Source organism: Lactuca serriola, chromosome 7 (genome assembly GCF_051521515.1).
Source record: "Lactuca serriola cultivar US96UC23 chromosome 7, Lser_US96UC23_V15, whole genome shotgun sequence".
Classification (NCBI taxonomy): domain Eukaryota; kingdom Viridiplantae; phylum Streptophyta; class Magnoliopsida; order Asterales; family Asteraceae; genus Lactuca; species Lactuca serriola.
In genome coordinates this window covers 161,445,788-161,466,233 of record NC_136414.1, presented here as the reverse complement: position 1 = coordinate 161,466,233, position 20,446 = coordinate 161,445,788, and the positions used below count along the sequence as shown (strand labels likewise).

General features: G+C 32.1%; 3 protein-coding genes across 3 annotated transcripts; 1 reads left to right on the top strand and 2 right to left on the bottom strand.

The window, feature by feature from the left end:
• Window positions 1-7,342: 7,342 nt before the first annotated feature.
• Window positions 7,343-9,298, bottom strand: LOC145064501 (uncharacterized). The gene is made up of 3 exons (XM_079011942.1): window positions 8,717-9,298; window positions 7,959-8,150; window positions 7,343-7,873 (listed from the first exon to the last, which is right to left on the bottom strand). Exons 1-3 carry the CDS (start codon window positions 9,296-9,298, stop codon window positions 7,343-7,345), a joined length of 1,305 nt encoding a protein of 434 aa, XP_078868068.1.
• A 1,215-nt stretch (window positions 9,299-10,513) lies between these two features.
• On the bottom strand, window positions 10,514-12,762 carry LOC145063218 (NADH dehydrogenase [ubiquinone] iron-sulfur protein 8, mitochondrial). The gene is made up of 8 exons (XM_079010810.1): window positions 12,606-12,762; window positions 11,997-12,090; window positions 11,855-11,908; window positions 11,662-11,753; window positions 11,464-11,577; window positions 11,177-11,244; window positions 10,920-11,031; window positions 10,514-10,803 (listed from the first exon to the last, which is right to left on the bottom strand). Exons 1-8 carry the CDS (start codon window positions 12,657-12,659, stop codon window positions 10,708-10,710), a joined length of 684 nt encoding a protein of 227 aa, XP_078866936.1. The 5' UTR covers window positions 12,660-12,762; the 3' UTR covers window positions 10,514-10,707.
• Window positions 12,763-14,241: 1,479 nt separating this feature from the next.
• Window positions 14,242-15,523, top strand: LOC145065003 (uncharacterized). Its single transcript, XM_079012346.1, has 3 exons — window positions 14,242-14,441; window positions 14,553-14,671; window positions 15,253-15,523. The coding sequence occupies exons 1-3, from the start codon at window positions 14,293-14,295 to the stop codon at window positions 15,270-15,272; spliced, it is 288 nt and encodes a 95-aa protein (XP_078868472.1). The 5' UTR covers window positions 14,242-14,292; the 3' UTR covers window positions 15,273-15,523.
• Window positions 15,524-20,446: the final 4,923 nt, after the last annotated feature.

Here is a 20,446-nt window from a genome sequence, read left to right as displayed (position 1 = left end):
AAAGAGCAAGAAAGGAAATTTATTAAGAAAGGGGAAAGAATGAATCGAAGTGGAGAGATAGTGACAAGGGTGTCAAGTTGTATTTGATGCGATACAACTAAAATAAATACAATAAAATTATGGTAGACGCAATGAAGACGTATGGGCTTACAAACATACATGTTAACGATTAAAGTCTAAACACCAATATCAATGAATTTCTATAAGCATTTGTATCGAGGCCTTGATGGTGGGTCCCACCCGTACTTGTGAATGATCGAAGAAACGGTTTGGCGTTTGGCTTTGGCCCAATAGACAAACAAGTACACACGTGATATAGTTAGATTACCCGAATCTAACTAAAGGACAAAGCAAACTTTTAATAACAATAAACAATTCACCATCTTAATCCAAGTAATTTTACACAAAGTAGCTCCGACCAACACCACCAACAATTCTATAAATCATAATCATTTATCAACTTCTCAATATATAAGTACCCGCAAGAATAACACAAAAATATGGTAGCTACTTCTCTATAATTTTTTACTATCTCATCAAACTAACTAAGCATCAACGAGTACTTTTGGGCTACATCATGAAAATACCCTTGACCTTTTATGTTTCCTCTTTAGGGACAATGAGTCGTTCTTGGAATGACATCTCATACAAGTCATAAACTCATTCGTCTTTCTGACATATCATCAAGTTACATAAGAACTCTAGCTAATATAAACTTCGCATAATAAATATTGGTAATCCGGGACAACAAATATGGTCACTACTTCTCATACGAGCATACATTACCAAAAATCATAATCATTTATAAACTTCTCATTTATCTCTTGCATTGTACACACCATTTGTTTAGTCTGAGATGTTTTACTCTGATATATTGACATGTGTTTTGATATGATACTCTGATTTGATACGATAACTTATGTTTTTGGATGAAATGATTTGATAACTATGGTTTATTTAATAATTAAAAATGAAATTTTTGGTCATGATTTTTGGGATGTTACAAGTACAACTCATTCAAGCTCATAGTACAATTTTGCATCAAGCTACAATTCTAAATCCCTAATTCCATCATTGAAGATAGAATGAACCATTCCATTGGACAAAATGGTGATGCCTTGGTGTTCTAGAGTATAATTCTACTATCCAAAACATATTCAAATCATTGATAATGTCTCAAATTCGAGCTCATAAAAGCTAAGTTTAGAAAAACCCCCAAAATCTCACTCAAACCTTATAAAGAAAGTTATTAATGAAGTGATGTTGTAAGGAAGGATTAGCAACTAGGAACTCCATTAATTCACTAATTGAAAAGAATGAAAAATGTATTTAAGCTCAAGCTCAAACCCTAACTATGAAAACTTGGGAGTTTTAAAGGGATAATATATACATTTCCAAGCTATAGTTAAGATTTAAGCTCAAAACAGTAAATAGTTATTCCAAAAAATTCTTATCCATCATTTGATCCTTAAAAATTGCCATCTACAACCTCTCTTGGATTTGAATCCGTTCTCAATGAAAAGATGAGGCAAATGGTTTTTATGCTTTAAATTTTTAACTCTTTGTACTTATGGTCCCTATGATCAACTCCAACATCTAACAAAAAATCACCATTTTTGTGTTATGGATGCCAAGAATCCTCCAATCGACCTTTAAATTTAACACCATTTTTGTGTTGACTCTCTTTTAACACCAAATATGAAGTTCAAATATGAAGGCCTTTAAAAAACACCATTTAAAGGTTAGTTGTAGTTAAATCACCATTTTGGTGTTAAACAACCATCCTTTTAGTGTTATATTGTTGGAGAAGCTCTAACTTCCATTTTCTTTACATATGACCCACTATAAGCTCTTAAATCTCATCTAACCTCTAATATTATTATACTTATCATATATAATTGATTTCCTAGTCATTTTAGTCCTTAAACCAAGTGAAGACTATGTCAACTCAAGTTATGGTCCCTATGATTAACTCCAACATCCAACAAAAAATCACCATTTTTATATTATGAATGCCAAGAATCTTCCAATCGACCTTTAAATTTAACACCACTTTTGTGTTGACTCTCTTTTAACGCCAAATATGATGTTCAAATATGAGGGCCTCTAAAAAAAAACACCATTTAAAGGTTGGTTGTAGTTAAATCACCATTTTGGTGTTAAACAACCATCATTTTAGTGTTATATTGTTGGAGAAGCTCTAACTTCCATTTTCTTTACATATGACCCACTATAAGCTCTCAAATCTTATCCAACCTCTATTATTATTATACTTATCATATATAATTGATTTCCTAGTCATTTTAGTCCTTAAACCAAGTGAAAACTATGTCAACTCAAGTTTCATTAATTTGACACTTTTATCCCTTCTTTAAATATTCCCACTAGAAGTTTCAACTTAAACCTATTCATAAAAATCTGATACCAAATTAATCCTAAATCTTAGGGAGTCCATAAGTTTTGGGGATTGACACGTTTGACCATTCATTCTATAATCTCTCAAAATGGCATTTATAATCATTCCTAACTATAGGATTTCATCTTAAACTTTTAATTATTATTCCATAACATTTAAGTCTCAAAACCTAGTTAAACTGTAACTACGTATACGTTTCTCAAATTTGACTCTTTTAGTCCTATAACAACTTTTCTAACCCTATATTTGGTCTTCTAAACATCTTGATAACTTTAAACATCTAATGTTAATTTATTTTATTTCTCATTTTAGTTTATTTATTTGAATTTAGTTTATTTGTTTTTAGCTTATGTTAATTTTCAAATATATATATATATATATATATATATATATATATATATGTGTGTGTGTGTGTGTGTGTGTATGTGTGTGTGTATGTTTCCATTAAATGGTCAAAACTACTCAGCTCGAATGTCGATGTTACAGTTAACTACCACCTTGTAAAAAGTTAAATAAATACTCATTTTTTTGCTAGCCCATTAATAAACATGCCATAAATTTTAAAGCAACATATCGATCAAAAAAGAGAAAAACATGATTATGAAGAATGTAGCCATACTTGCAGTGACTATGGCTTTCGTCTTTTCATACTTTACTTTCCTGGTCAGTACAACATTCTTCATCACCTTATGCATCATCCAAGGCTCGGGCTCATTGATGGAGCTTAAAGGGTGGTTTAATTTTGGGGAAATTTTAGACAAGTTGTGCAAAATAACAATCCAAGTATATCCCAACATGATCACTCTATATTATTAATAAACTAGATCGTTTGACATGTACCTACAAAGGAAAACCCTCCTTGCATCTTCTTATACTACTCCCAAAAGTTTATCACATACAAAACTTGATCAAGAATCAAAATAAGAACAACAAAAATCAAAATATATGAAACCCTAAATCTTGAAGAAGAATTGAAGAACATAGAGAGAATACAAAGATATCTCATGCACATACCAAGCCTCCACTACCTGCACAAGAAATATATACCTGACCCGACTGGATCACCCACCAACTATCCAAACCCGGAAAAGACCTGCGATCAATATACCTGCAACCCCTTAAGAAACAACAAAACAACATAAAATACCCAAACGAATAAACCATGAAAAAAGATACAAGTCACCTATAAGTTTGACCAAATAATTAAACTTTATTATTTTTAACACAAGTCGAAGACATTTTAGGAGAGAACAAAAAAAATTAAGTTTTTTTTAGTTAATATGTAGAGTGAAATGACTCAATGTTGCATTTGTATGAACAATGTTGTGGTTTTAACATAAATTTATAGTGGTTGAATAAGGTGGTATGTGAGAATTTATGTGAATCTCCCTATTCTAATAAAAGAATATGTTTATTTTTCTTTAGCCATGTGTCACCCTATAATGATCTCCTAATTAATGTCATGTCATTTGTCAACCTATTGATTCTCCATTTTAAATTTCAAAATTTAAATTTCTGACTCTAATAACATTAAATTAATAATATTATAATAAATTTAAATAAAATTAATACAAATTATAAGGTTACCTATTTAATTAAATCAACGATTATAATTTTATATAACTAAAAAATATCTTTTAATTAATAATTTATTAATAATTTTGAGTTTTTACTATGAAAATTTAATTAATTTTGTAACCGTGATTTCCACGGGTTATAACTTATAAACGAATTTATAAATATAGACGAGTTAAGTAAGAGTTGATGTATTAATAACAGTGTTAGGTGAGAGTTGTTGTATTCTTGTCAACTATTTTATCTCTGAAAATATAAAACATGATAGTTAGATTTGTACAACCACATGAACATTTAGAATACGAAAGAAAATAATAATGCAATATCCAAAATGAGAGTTGTTTGGAACATGAAATCCTAGTATGAAATTAACATCCCAAAATTTACGCTATTTGGTAAATGTCTACAAAAATGATTACTCATATACAAACATTTCTAATAGCCATTTTTGTGAATATGCTAGCCATAAAATATATATATATATATATATATATATATATATATATATATATATATATATATATATATATATATATATATATATATATATATATATATATATATATATAAACATGCCTCAATTTCTAAAGCCAATTATCGATCCAAAACAAGAAACTACGATTATGAGGAACGTAGCCAAAATTGCGATTATATTGGAGAAAGAATAGTCAAACTTGGAATTAGTTTTAATATCATAAATCTACTAGTTGATTTTTTTTATTGAAATCAACTATCATTATCATGTACTTTTTTCAACTTTGATTTTTAAGTATATTATATTATTTTATTTGGTTTCATTGATTGATTGGCATGTGATGATTACAAAATAAACGTTTATTTTGTAATAAGACAGTGGCATAGTGTGAAGGTAAGATTAAACTTAAGTATTACGACTCATTATGTTTTTCACGACATGATTTAAGGCCACATGCATATATATAAAAAAAATCACATAATTATAGATTTATATCAAGTGTTTAGATTTATATCAACATCTAATAACAAGTGCATAAATAAAAAAAAATCACATAAAGAAATTCATAAAAGAAGCAACCATGAGTTTTATTGATTGATCATTAGGATTCGTAACACTCAAGTTACATGGCAATAAACAAAAACGTATATAAAAAAAATCTAGACTAGCGTTTCTTAAGGAAAAGATAATCATAAAAACAAAGAGATAAGAATGGTAGCTTCTAGTAATTATCCTTGATGATAACAATGATAATATCGACTCCTTTATTCTCCCGGCATGAAGATTACGAATGCCTAGCTTGATAGATAAAGATTGCAAGCGTTCTGAGCTCAAAGGTTTGGTCAACAAATCTGCTAACTGATCATGAGTGTGAATACGAATTGGAGTGATTTCTTTTGATTCGACTCGTTCTCTTACAAAGTAGCAATCCATTTCCACATGCTTGGTTCGCTCATGGAAGACATGATTATGAGCAATATGACGCTGACTCATTGTCACATAAGAGAGGTGTTGGGTGAATCAGATTCACACCAAAATCTGTTAATAACCAACGAGTCTAAAGTATTTCGTTGACGGTGGTAGCCATTGCTCTATACTCCGCCTCGGCTGATGATCGAGAAACAACCGATTGTTTCTTGGACTTCCAGGATATTGGTGCACCACCTAAAATTAACAAGTATCCAGTTCGTGATCTTCTAGAGAAAGGACAACCCAACCAGTCAGAATCACTATAGGTAGTTAATTTTGTCCCTCTTTCTTTTGGTAATAGAATTCCTTGGCCCAGAGTAGCCTTAAGGTATCTAAGGACTCTTACAGCTGCTTCCCAATGATTTTGTCTAGGATCAGAGACAAACTGGCTTAAGACACTAACCACGTAAGTGATATTGGGTCTGGTTGCTTGAAGGTATAAAAGTCTGCCAACTAAACGTCGATACATGTTAGCATCAACCGGTTTATGTTCGCCTCCCTTATCAAGCCTTAGGTTCTGTTCCATGGGAAAACGACTAGGTCTGGAACCAAGTAAACCAGAATCCTTAAGAATGTCTAAAGTGTATTTCCTTTGGATCAACACGAGACCTTCTTCAACACGTGCTACCTCAATTCCCAATAAATACTTTAAATTACCAAGGTCTTTAATGCTGAAACTTTCATCAAGATTGGATTTTGTGCTTTCAATCTTTCTCAAGTCATTTCCAACTATGATCACATCATCAAAATAGATCAAGGTTGCCACGAAAGTGTTCCCATTTTTGTGGATGAAAAGAGAATGATCCGCGTGTGACTGTCGAAAATCAAGACTACAAAGAGTAGTCGTGAACTTATGATACCAATTCCTGGAGGCTTGTTTTAATCCATACAAGGATTTCTTAAGTTTGCAAACTCGTGTATCATCATCTTTTCGAAAACCTTTCGGGACCTTCGTATATATTTCTTCTTCCAAATCATCGTGTAAAAATGCGTTATTTACATCCAACTGGTGTATGATCCAGTTATTTTTTATGGCTATCGTCAGCAATACACGAACAGTCATGAGTTTGGCCACCGGTGCAAATGTGTCATGGAAATCCACACCTTCCATTTGAGTGTATCCCTTTGCTACAAGTCGTGCCTTGAATCTCTCCACGTCAACATTTGGTTTGTACTTTATTTTGTACACCCATTTGGAGTCGATTGCCCTTTTTCCTTTTGGCAAATGTTGAAGTTGCCATGTTCCATTTTGTTCAAGTGCATCAACTTCCTTTTTCATCGCCTCTCTCCATCGTTCATCCTGTACTGCTTCACTAAAACACTTTGGCTCATTGTGTGTAACAATGGCAGCTAGAAATGCTTTGTGGGCATTAGAAAATTTATTTTAAGAAATATAGTTAGCAAGAGGATGTACCGTTGAGGCGACGTGACTGGATTCGGGTTGTGGATGATGTATCGACGGGGGCAATTTAACCTCATAGTCCTTGAATTGTGGGTTGATTTTCGACTCGTTTTCCTCTTTGATCTTCATGTGCAATGTCATTATCGGTTTGCATGGGAGTTTCATCGTTGTGTATGGGAGATTCTAATTCTGACGTGATTGTTTCTTCACCTGTGTAATTTTTGTGAGTGAGATTCTCGACTGTAGGCTGGTGGTGAGTGGGGGATGACGTTTGAGTGGCTGGTGGTACATCCTTGTTGACAAATTGAAATATCTCTTCTTCTTCATGTACCCCTTCATTAGTGTGTATACGCTTCATGGGGAATTCATTTTCAAGGAACCTGACATCTCTTGAAACCACCAGTTTCTTGTGCTCCATGTCATAGATCTTATATCCCTTTATGCCTTGGGGATACCCAACGAAAATCCCCGGTCTACCCCGTGGTTCAAATTTATCTCCATTTGTTTATGTGCTTTGGTAGTAGGTTAAACACCCAAAAACACGCATATGATCATAACTTGGTTTTTGATTGAAAAGAATCTCGTAGGGTGTTGCACCATGAAGAAATTTAAAGGGTAGACGGTTGATCATATAAGTGGCTATTAAAATGCATTCCCCCCAAAAAGATTTTGGCAAATTAGCTTGAAATCTTAGGTCTCGTGATGTCTCCAACAGGTGTCTATGCTTGCGTTCTACCACCCCATTTTGTTGTGGGGTGTATGGGCAAGATGTTTCAAGCAATATTCCTTCATGTGCATAAAATTCATGCATTTTATTTGAAACGAATTCCCCTCTGTTGTCGTACCTAATCCGTTTAATTTGTTTTCCAAACTGAGTTTTGACCATTTTATGAAAGACAATGAGACAATCACTCGCCTCGTGTTTATGTTTAACAAGAAACGTCCATACAAATCGACTAAAATCATCCATTATTGTTAAAAAAATAAAAAGCGTTTGACAAAGGAGTTCTATATTTGCCCTAAACATCACAATGCACTAAATCAAAACAAGTCGTTGTCTTTATTTCACTAATTGGAAAGGGAAGTCTAGTGTGCTTTGCCTTAAAGCAGGCATCACACACTTGAGTTTTATTATTTATAGAAAAATCTTTAATAAAATCTAAACGTGAAATCTTTTCTGGTGATGGATGACCAAGTCTCTTATGCCAAACTTCAAATGTCGTGGATAAAGCTTCTCTTCTTTCCATTGTCCCCATCTGATACAGCCCTCCAATGCAATTACACGATCCAATCAAGTCCCTCGTCACTAGTTTCTGCATTACAAAGAAATCAGGAAAGAATGTTATAGCACAATTAAGATTGTTTGTAAGTTTGCTAACAGATAGAGATTGTAATTAAAGTTTGGCACATGCAAAACTCCTTTTATTGTTACTCCTCCTGGTAAGGTATGTTCTCCTTCACCCTCAACATGAATTTTATCCCCATTAGGAATGATGACGAGTGCTCATTTTAACTTTGTGACTTCATTATCTAGAAAATCACCTCTATGTGTGATGTGCTCGGTTGCACCTGAGTCAACCACCCATTCACATTGTGTGTTGTCTCTACCTGTGAAGTTGGCCCTTGGATTGGTCTCATTCTTTGTTTCCTCCTTGAAGTGCTCAATGAACAAACAATATTGTTCATCCGATAGCCCTGGTATAGGACTAGTGTTAACTTCCACGCATGCTGCCTTGGGATTTGGATTATCCTTCTTTCCGGGCCACCAATCTGGATACCCGATCCTTTTGAAGCAACCGTCTTTTTTGTGCCAGTCTCTTCCACAAAAGTGCAATTTTCTGCCTTTTCGTTGCTTGGTTTGAGGTTTTTTCTATGGTACCTTGCTTACTGCTTGTGTAGTCTGTGCCCCTTGTGTTTGGCGAGATCCTTTTTTGCCTGTGTAATTGACCTGAAAGGCAGCGACTTCACTTCCCGTTTTCTTGGTGTTCCCTGTTTTGGCACATTGCTGCTCATCTTCAACAACTAGGTGATAGCTTATCCCCAAAGTGGGTGTAGGCTTCATAGCTAAAATTTGGGTTCGTATGATAGCAAATTCCTCATCAAGTCCCATAAGGAACTCGTAGGTCCTTTCCTTTTCTTTCACTTCGTTCAGACGCTTCCCTATGGCACAATCATATCCATTGCAGGTGCATCGTGGCGTGGGGAGGACAATCTCCAACTCATCCCAAATGGATTTCAGTTTTGTATAGTAAGAGGACACAGAGTTACCGTCTTGTCTTGTAATATTTAGAGACTGTTTTAGTTCGTAGGCACGGGGAGCTCCTTCTTTCTCGAATCTCTCCTCAAGGTCCTTCCAAATCTCTGCTGAGGTGTTGGCATACCTTACACTCGTACGGATTTCTCTTTCCATTACAGTTGTTAGCCAACCTTTGATCATAGTGTCGACTCTCACCCATGCCATGTATATGGGATCTGTGGTTTCTGGTTTCTTGATCGATCAGTCCACTATGCTCATCTTGTTCCTTGCAAACAATAAGTTCATCATCTCCTGTTTCCATTCATTGAAGTTGTTGTCGGTTAGAATATCATTCACCTGCATCTGTTTTGGATAATCAGATGGGTGAATGTAATATGGTGAATTGACATCAATCGTCTCTTCGGTCTTTTTGGTTCCTTCTCCTTTTTCTCCTGCCATAGTCGCTGGAAATTTTGATGTTCATTTTCTTAATGGATCGTAGGCTCTGATCCCATAAATAAATTCATAACAGAAGCCACCATGGGTTTTATTGATTGATCATTAGGATTCGTAATACTCAAGTTACAGGGCAATAAACAAAAACATATATATATATATATAAAAAAAAAAAAAAAAAAAAAAAAAAAAAAAAAAAAAAACTAGACTAGCGTATCTTAAGGAAAAGATAATCATAAAAATAAAGAGATAAGAATGGTAGCTTCTAGTAATTATCCTTGATGATAACAATGATAATACCGACTCCTTTAAACATCTAATAACAAAAAGTTAACAAAAACTGAATGGTTTCATAGCCGACAAAAAAAAATGTGTCTCGAAAACAACTCACACCATCACGTGTATTTGTGTGCCTTGATGTTATGACACACCTTTTAGAACCACGATTTTAGTTTTAACAACCTTAAACTCGAGCAACCATCACCATGATGCTCTCAAGTCGTGATAAATAAATAAATAAAAACTTCAACTTTCTTGGGCATGTTTTACAAAACTAACTGATATATTGGAGGTTGGTAGCTGAAAGCTAAAAAAAATTTCTTTTATTTGTATAGAAGTGTTGCGATAAATTAGGGTTTAGGGTTTAGCCGAAAGCTTTTAAAGGTGCAAAAACAAAATAAAAAAAAATAGAAATTAAAAACCTCCCAAAAACTACTTAAAATAACTTTTGAATTATATGTTTTTGGTTTAAAATAAAGATTTAAGGTCATACCCCAAACAAAGGTTTTTCTTTAATTTGAGTTTTTTCTCTTTAAAGCTTCTTGTCGTACATAATGGTTAGTCATTATCTATATTTGCATTCAATAAATATTAAACCATTTACATAGTATATTTGTTAAACATCAACACCAACTCATTTGCAAAATACATTAGTTAAAAATACCATCTTTATATTTGTTAACACTTCCGCATAACAAAAAAAAAAAAAACAAATCCAGCTTACATTTTCACGTTATAAAAAGAATACATCAATTTCCATCGAATAATCGATAAAAAAAAACAAGTGCATATGATATGATTTCACAACAAAACACCCATCACTTTATTCATCTCATCGTCCCAAAACCAAAACAAAAGAGATTCAAGATTATGATATGATTTATGAACCAAAAACCATTTTACCGATAAAGGCTCTCGGATCTAAGATTCTCAGCAATCTCAGTTTCCCATCTATCCCCATTTTCTAGAAGCTTCTCCTTATCATACAAAAGTTCCTACAAAAACAAAAATAAAAACATATCAATTATCATCCTTTAAAATTTAGTCACGAATGCAAAATCATATATATTAATATAATGAAAGAACAAATAAATAAATTATAATTATAAACCTCATGTGTTTCTGTAGCAAACTCAAAGTTGGGCCCCTCTACAATCGCATCAACAGGACATGCTTCTTGGCAGAATCCACAGTATATACATTTTGTCATATCAATATCATACCTACATTACAAATCATTTCATTCAATCACCGCTATTTTCATGACATGTAAAATGTCTGTCATGTCATGTAAAATGCAGAACAATACAATCTGTTCTGTCATGTCATGTCATGTACTGTATAACAAAAGCAAAAAATTATCTTTACCTTGTTGTTCTGCGGCTTCCATCTTCTCGTTCCTCTGCTTCTATGGTGATAGCTTGAGCAGGGCATATCTGATACACAACCACAAATTTTATACGTTACACCAAAGAAATAGCAATGTACTTTGATTTATTTATTTATTTATTTATTAAAGTATCCCACTTTTCATTTCTTTCTATTACAACATTCTACTTTCTTATAAGGCATTAGCATTTTCACTTTTATTTATTTATTATTAATATTATTAGGATTTAAGAGATTGTGAATTAAATCATGAAAGTGAAACTTACAGCTTCACAAAGTTTACAAGCAATACAACGCTCCTCTCCTGTTGGATAACGTCTGAGGGCATGTTCTCCTCGAAAACGAGGGCTTAATGGACCTTTCTCAAATGGATAATTGATCTGAAATCCACTTCTTATTTAGATCATATAGGATAATGGAGAAAAAGATTGAAGTAAAAAAAAAAGTTTATGTTGAATACTTACAGTAACTTTTGGCTCAAAGAAGTATTTGAGTGTCAGAGAGAGACCTCGAACCAATTCAGTTAGAAATAACGTATTAATGCTCCTTTCAAACACTGCATAGTGAATAAATTAAGCATCATGAAGTGAAATGAACATAAAAAGAATAGGATAAAAAGGCTAAAGAAATGGTGAAATGAGCTCAGATCATAAGTACCAGAACTCCAGTCTTTTGATATTTCTCTTGCAAGCTTTTCTCTTTCTTCATCATCTGCATTTGTGCAAAAAAGTATTTGTGAAATACAAAAATAAAGCAGGAGATTCATGAATCTTAAACGTAATCAAGAAAGAAACTTTACCTTTATCAGTTGAAAATGAGTGTTTGGTTGCAAATGAGCGTGCACCATAAATTGTTCCAATGTTATGGGAATGCAATGCTTGTCCTGTGACAATCTGAAAAAAAATGAAGATTTATCAGTATCATATCATCAAGAGACTAATTGGAGTGTCTTTTACATGAACAGATACGAGCATATGTTTAGATTTAAGCGAATTTCTCACGAAGTTTAAGAAATTCATATCAGTTTCAAAGATGAAAAAATTATCATTTCTCATCGGGAACAAGGATGGATTGGACATAGGGAGTAAGATTGTGTTATTTTCGTATAGTGAAAACATTTGATGCACCCATATTATTAGACTACATGGGCAACAGACCCAAACCAAAATTAGGGCACGAAAGAAACTATGTAGCATTCTATATCGTCAATATGCCATTATCAATTAGTAAGAAAATTCACTTCTGAATTCTAAAAAGATCAAAATCAATCCATGATTTGTGGATCATCCTAAACTCCATTTAATCGAGAAACATGTAGGATGAAATCGAAACCCTAAAAGTTCAACCCGCATCGTTTATACAGAAATTGCATCCGTATGTGAGCCTGAGAGAGAAAGATGGAGCTTACAAGCTGTCGATTACGGATAGCGGAGATCGACTTGCGAGCTAAGATGGCGGCCATTTCCCTTGATGAGATGATCTCGATGATAATTGATAATTGATGAGCTAGCTCCCTCTTTCAGGTGCTCCCACGCTTCAGTTAGCTACAAACAGGAGTACTTTCACTTAGACCCCTGTATTATATTGTATTACAATTCTACCCCAAACGTTTTGTCGAACATTTTTGTGGAACCAAGCATTTTATATATACATGGACGATTTTAATCCATTGAAAGAATTTATGGTGAGCTATATTTCTATTTATAAAGAGAAAAAAAGTATTCTGAAAACTATAATATGAAAAAGTATTCACGAGTTGCACGATTTATAAGTCATATAAAATATAATGAATCTTGTTAATATATGAATGATCTCCTAAATTAAAAGTAAATATTATTTCTGAGAGTTTTTATCAATCAAACCAATATTAGAGATGTAAAAAAAATATTAGGCAATTCATGGTTTGGTATACCATTTTTGCATCCTTCTTTAGTCTCCATGATGAGAGCCTAGTGATTGAGATGCAAAATTCCACATATGAGGTTCAACGTTCAAACCCTAACATACTTAAAATATTGTTAATATTCAACGATTGACTACTCATATAGACTTTAGGTAGTGCTGGCATGGACCACTTAGATGGTGTTTGTTGTTTACCATTTAAAAAATGAGATAAAAACTCCACCTAGGTCAATAGATCTTGTGGAACAAATTAGGGGTTAGCAATTGAATAAGCAAGACTGAGACTAGAAGCGGAATTTGTTTCGGGGGATGAATGGACTAATAACCGGGCATCAAGTATATACCGGTGCTGGTGTCAGTCCTGATTTTTGAATCGGTTGGTTGGAACCGGTACATCATGCAAGACAGAAGGTAAAAGTTGATGACGCAATTGCTATCCAATGGTTTAGATGGCTTATTTGAGTTATTTGAATATTCACAAGTTTAGATACTTAGTTGAAATGTCGCCTTGAATATATTTAATGATTAAAAAAATATATAATTTACTTAAAATGATGTTTCTAATGTCTATCATACAATCATAAGATAATATTTTTAAACAATACCTGTTATCGGGGAATATGTAACCAAATAATGTGAAATTATAATATAGAATAAAGTACAAACTGAAAATTAGATGTTGGGAAAAATACTATGTCATTCTAATTTCAAACGAATGAACTATGACAGTTTAAAGAATTTCATAAAATTTCTAATACAAAACCGATTTTTACCCAAAACACATTACACAAAATTTCTAATACAAAACCGATTTTTACCCAAAACCCATAGAAAACCAGAATTATAGATTAACGAGAACCAATACGAGCTTGATAAATACAAACCGGTCCAATCAAGTCTAACGTGTCCATATGTCCACCCTCAAGAACAAACACTCACAAATAGAACCCATCTATAATAGAGATATAACTGAAATTAATTTGTTTAATGGACTAAAATCGTACGAGTATAAATAGATGAAACTATAAATCCTTTTGCCTAAATACCATATCAAGATTCAAGACCCAAATACTTTTGTCTTACGCTATAGAGTACAACAAACATAGCATGAAGTATAACCCGTGTAGTTCATGTTTAGGGTATATAGAACCCCTTACGAAAGAGGGAAAGAAAGAAAGAGGGAGAGGGAAAAAATGGCATCGGCAAGCAGATCGGCGGTAATGTCTGGTTTGCGAACAATCGCATCTCAAACCACCGTAATATCAAGAACCCTAGCCCAAAAACATGTACCCATTTCTCCATTTTCTTCATCTACAAGAACACTCCCTCGTGCAGCTTCAAGGTAGATGCTTTACCGATTACACATACAAAAACACACTGCAACGCGCACTACAATCAACCCTATTTCTAAATTCTGCGAAATCGATTTAAACTTTGTGGTGTTATTCTTCAGGATTGTTGGGGCATTGGGAATGGTTGAATCCATGATGCCTCTTCACAGCGCAATTGCATCTGCTCGTCTCAAATCGAGCCTTGCAGTTGATTCCGCCTGCTGGAGCTGGCTTTCACAAGGTACTTCTCGTTCCTGTTTTATGCGATAATTTCAATTTGTGCTTGAATTTCTGGGATTGATTCTTGCGTAAATTGACAAATTGGTTATAAATTTATAGGCAGAATTAAAAATTTTGCTTCCATTTCTTTAGGGGTTATTATTAGAGTAGCTTATAAAGAGTAACGACAACTAATTTGATATATTTTCGCATTAAATTGAACCTTTTTAGTGTTTATAATGAGCTCAAAATTTAGTTCTTGATGATTCATAATACGAACCATAATTTGAGGGTAGTAATTAAGGAAGTAGAAATGGTGGTTTAGGTTTTGAGTAAGAAATTGTATTTTGTGTCACTTGTTGAGTTCTTGTTTTTAGGGCTAAATGCAAGAAACTACAATGTACTTTCATTAATATGTATATAAAAGCATCATACTTTTGTTTCTTTCTATTACAGTTTTGGGGAATTTTATGCAGATTGTGGTTTTTTAGGACCAGAATAATTAGATTCTAAAGAGCAAATATAAAATTACATAAATACCCTTAAAGTTGCACATTGTGTTGTATACATCTCTATTTTCTAACTTGTGTTTTGCTTCCATAGGTCTTGGAACATCATTGTGATAAGATTTGCAAGATTGATACAAGAATGAGCTTAGGAAATTTTAATCAATTTTGGACCTTGCAAATTGTACCAAATATGTTATAAGTGGTACTTAAAACTTTTTTGTATTTTAATTACAAGATTTGTTCAATTTCCTTGTCCTTCTATGCTCATTCTTCTCAATAAATTTTGTAAAGATAGTTTATTGGTGTTTGATTTTTTTTTTGCTTGTTTATTAGAGCAAATAAGAGGGATATTATTGATTTGGCCATTTAAGTGTTTTTGTAGTTATTAAATCGTTGTATATTTTTGAAACTTATTAAGGATTCCGTTTTATATGGTTTTGTAGGTGGTCAAAATACCAAAAAACATAATGTACTTTTTTTTTTGCTTAACTGTATTTTTAGTATTTTTTATGATGACTTCTATATATATAGTAACATACTTTTTTTTAAAGATTAATAACTTATAAGGGTAACGCTGTTTTGGTTTTGTACACATTTAGTCTATTAAGTCTTTTTTTTTGTTCACATGTTATTATTGAACTTGTTTGGACTGTTAATTTTACATTCTTATGACCGGTTGATATAGGTTTTAGCCGGTTTAATGGTAATATATGGACAAAAAAATTAAGACACTAAATCTGAACAAAACCTAAACTAGTTAGCGGTTCTGGAAAGGTTCCGGTTGGTCTCAAAATGGTTTGGTTTTTCTGAGTCTGCTATTGTTGTTTGATAGTTTGTACATTATTAGATGGTTAGATAAAGTCTGAGTAAGCCAATGATGCTTAGTTGGAACTAGGACGATCAAAACTAGTTTAGACCAATAATAAGAACCAATAACCGGACGAGAACCAATTAGACTAAGTTGAAGTACAAACAATAAACTACGTGTTGAAAAAAATCATGTCATTCTAACATCAAACGAAGGATTTATGGCAGTTAGGCCTGATAATTCGTGTTTTCGTGTTGTGTATATGTGTCAGACACGAATTTATACAACACGGATTTGTGAAATATGAACACGACACAAACTATAAAAATATGTTTTGGGTATCAAACATGAACACGTTATGTAATTAATCCGGCACGAATATATATGTTTTTAACCATGCTACATAAAAACACAGATTTACATAAATCTAGCGGTCATTGTATAATACCATTTTTTATGCTAAGAAAATATGCACCTAATTTTTGTTTTAACGTGTTTATATGTATCGCGTGTCACACAAATTTAATTATTGTCTTCTATATGTTTAAACGAGTAAATTCGTGCTTCACACGTGTAAGTCACGAAACACGATTTTACATTTCATGTCAACACTTATAGACACGAAACATGAATTTTTAAACCAGTGTCATGTCAGTTATGTCGTGTATTAAGTTGTTAGGTCAAACAACAACTTAAATAAGAATGACAAATTGTGCATGAATCATGATGTCGAAACATAAAACAATTCAACTTTGATATCACGCGTTTCTGAATCATGTAATTCAATCAATATGTACGATCATATTTTCTTATTTAAAAAACGCGATCACGTCAACAAGTACCAACATAACAGCTACTCTTTCGGCTACTCTATGGTAAGCACATAACAACGCGATTTTTAACAAGATCAAATAATGTCCTAAAAGATAACAAATGTGGCATTGTCGTGCACCAAGATAAAACATAGGGCGAAATTTCAAAATCTAGAACGGGAGGACGGTTGCACTACACCATTTAGAATACTGTAAATAAAAAATGTTTCTACTTCACCATATACAATTTTCTTAAAATGCTCTATTTCTATTGTACATATATAGTCTCGAGGTACTCCCAAGGTATCTGTAATTTATATAATATTTTCCTTTTCATATAGTTTATATGTTATTATCTTTATAACATATAGTTTATATTTGTAGTTATATTTTAGGTATTTTATGTTTACATATCGTGTATCCCAAAACCATTCTATGTTAAGTATTTAAGAATTTTAAGTTAATTTTTAAATAACCATGTTTTTCAACCATTTTACTTGAATGTATTTTACCTAATGATTTTTTTGTTTAATTTGTTGTTATTTCTAATTAATTACTTTGATATCTTTAGATTGAACAACCTATGGTTGGTTTTTGTATCACATTCTTTATGACATTATTCTAACACCCCAAGTGCTTTTCTCGTACACTAAGGTCAAGACACATAAGTTGAATCGACTTCATAGCCATGAACTACCTTATTAGTTACTTAATGACATTTCTGATTTGGCCATCAATTTATTGAATAATTTCATCCATGAAAATTAAATCAACTCAAAAATAATTACATGTGGTATTAAGGCAATTACGTTGATCACAAGACGTTGTTATTACCCTTTCATTTTCTTAGGCAACATATTGTTTACCAAAAACATAATGAGACCCATAATCAACTATTATAGACACAAGCATATCACCATTGTTCGCTTTAAGAAATTCAAATAACGACCAAGGACTTTGATGAATAGTTAGTCATTGGTAGTGGTGGGTTTGAGATGTGTTATAAAGACGATTGCATGCCAATTCGTCTCAAGAGCCTCCAAAGTGAATTGATTTTAAAATGAGGTGATGTAACTTACCATTGTTGTTGGTTTATTGTAACTAAAGAGAAGAGAAGGTCATTGTTTACGAATATATGCCACTAGAATTTTAGATAGCTTTCTTTATAAAAAAAACTACCTATGCTTTTTATTTAAAGGTTGTTACTACTCAAGATGACGTAGAGGCCGCTCACAGATTATTATATTACCTTTGTACTATCTCGAACACCCCCAAACACACTTAATGTAACAAAGAAAAACAGGAAAGTACATAACCATTTCTAGAATTTACTCGATAAATATTGACGGTTTTGATAAAAGAAGAAAAAAAACACTACAAAATACACGGGTATATACTAAATTGATTACAAGTTCTAGCATTTAGTGATACCATGAACAATCGTAGGTTGTTCACTCTAAATATACCAAAATGACTAGTTCAAAATAACAACAAATTAAACCAAAATTAAATTCATTAGGTCAACATATTCAAATAAAACCGTGTAGTGCTTACGTGATCGTGTTTTTGTTCCACAACATTTTCATAGCTTAAAAAATACTTCCGGAGGACCATGACTAAAAACACAATCATATGAAGTTTACACGATCGTGTTTTTATGTTACATGGCCGTGTAACTTTCCCAAGGCCCCAAAAATGGCAACGTTCTTCTTTAAATATGATCATGGAGAATTTTTCGCATTAATTTACGTGTCTTGTTCATCTTAATTACAATTGGCATGACACATAGGTTTTGAAAAATCTATAAATAGAGCCGATTCTTTGACCTAAAGGGTGTTCACCACACAAGACTTGTTCCAAACCTTTATCTAGACAAATTCCTAGTCATTTATGGCGTTTTTGGTCATTTATGAAGATCTAAAGAACATGACACGACCAATTAGTTTATTTTATTCATATTTACTTTTCAGTTATTAGATTTTATTGTTTTAATCAGTTTTGAGCCACGTTTGGGTAAACACCTTAGTTTTTAGTTCTGCAAAGATTTCAACGTTTTATGTCATTAATCGTTAGATTTTGTTTTTAATCCGTGTTTCTATCTAGTGTTTTCAGTTTTGGTCTAACCGAATGTTTGATTTTAGTTCGATTTAGACTGATCACCTGAATTACGATTAAGTCAATCTACTTAATCGGTTGTTAAAATTCATAATTGTTTTAATCGATTGATAATAATGATCAAATATCATATTGGTTCCATGTTGAAATTTTATTATGTTATAAATTGAAAATCACATATTTTTATGCTTCCGAGACTGTGAGAAATATTGCATATTGTTTGGAATTTTACACTAATAATCTTGTTTTTCTAATTTAATTAAGAGCTTATTTGATTAAGTTAGTAAAATGTTAGGTTTAACTTAAAGAACTTGTTTTAGTTTAATAATTTGGTTAAAAAGACTTGCTAGAGGGTTAATAGTTTTAGTACCAGCTTAGAAAGAACACTTATTAAATAACAATATATGGATTAATTGCATAATTAGGTGAGTCACAACAGAATTAAAAAGTCTTTTAATATTGATTTTTTTTTGTTTATTTTTATGCATTTTTATTCACTATAATTTTATTTTAAAAAATTAAAAATCTCTATAAATTTTTATGTTTTGACTAGTATATATCTTATACAAAAAGATATTGATTTTTAGGTCGTGGTCATATCGAATTGACCATGTTTCCCCATGCAATCAAGGAGTGAACTTTATTTGTTTAGGGTTGAGTGTGTGACACACATAATATATACAACCTCTCTAAAACATAGATTATTGCGTATCACAAAAAATTATTATATACAAACAATTTTTTTTTATATGTTAAATTTGAAAATAACAATTTTTATTTGGATAAATGTATACTATCATTCCCATGTAACTATCTATGTTAGAATTCTAAGGTTAACAAAAATCGGTCTGGATTTAAAATAGAAAAATCAAACTAAAACTAGCTATATTCAGGTTTCAATTGTATATTTTAGAAATTGGTTTCAGGTTTGGCTCGCAATTTAAGAATTTTTGAACAAAATAATTGAGTTTAGATCCTATCAATAGTAATATTTATGAATACTATCGTACAATAGCATTTTGCATGGAGATATTGTGATTAAAAAAAACCATAAAAAATATAAAATCATAAAAAATAAAATAAAAACACTCTTAAATATCTTACATTATTTGTAACGAGTGGGGTACCAAGGCTTAATAGGGACCTCCCCTGGGCGTGGAGCGTCCACTATATTCATCATACGGATAGTGATGCTTCATTTATTATCCATTTTTATTTTATTTATGAGACACCAAAATATTAATTATATATCAGTCCCAAGCCATTTGAACCTACTCGGTTAAATGGTCTACTCATGGCAAATATGCTGATTTAGTTTATAATTTGCGTGTGTTTCTTTTTGTGAGTAGATTCTAGCTTTTATTAAAAGAACATTTGATAATAAATTAAAAATGGTCTTAATTAATTATTCATTTTGATAGCAACATTCATAAATAAGTTTCATCACTCGTATAAAAAAACTTCAAATAATTTACTAAGAATAGTGATTGAAAGAATAGACCCCTTTAACTAATAGAGTAATATAGTTTTGGCAGAATTGCCACTAGGATTTC

Coding starts and splice junctions, on each gene's coding strand:
- LOC145064501 (XM_079011942.1), bottom strand. CDS start 9,298: ATGGCATGGGTGAGAGTCGACACTATGATCAAAGGTTGGCTAACAACT. Junction 8,151..8,716: donor CTACACAAGCAGTAAGCAAG/GTACCATAGAAA, acceptor TTTGTAATGCAG/AAACTAGTGACGAGGGACTT. Junction 7,874..7,958: donor CTATAAATAATAAAACTCAA/GTGTGTGATGCC, acceptor GTTTTGATTTAG/TGCATTGTGATGTTTAGGGC.
- LOC145063218 (XM_079010810.1), bottom strand. CDS start 12,659: ATGGCCGCCATCTTAGCTCGCAAGTCGATCTCCGCTATCCGTAATCGA. Junction 12,091..12,605: donor CTATCCGTAATCGACAGCTT/GTAAGCTCCATC, acceptor ATTTTTTTTCAG/ATTGTCACAGGACAAGCATT. Junction 11,032..11,176: donor GGAAGCCGCAGAACAACAAG/GTAAAGATAATT, acceptor TTTGTAATGTAG/GTATGATATTGATATGACAA.
- LOC145065003 (XM_079012346.1), top strand. CDS start 14,293: ATGGCATCGGCAAGCAGATCGGCGGTAATGTCTGGTTTGCGAACAATC. Junction 14,442..14,552: donor CTCCCTCGTGCAGCTTCAAG/GTAGATGCTTTA, acceptor GTTATTCTTCAG/GATTGTTGGGGCATTGGGAA. Junction 14,672..15,252: donor CTGGAGCTGGCTTTCACAAG/GTACTTCTCGTT, acceptor TTGCTTCCATAG/GTCTTGGAACATCATTGTGA.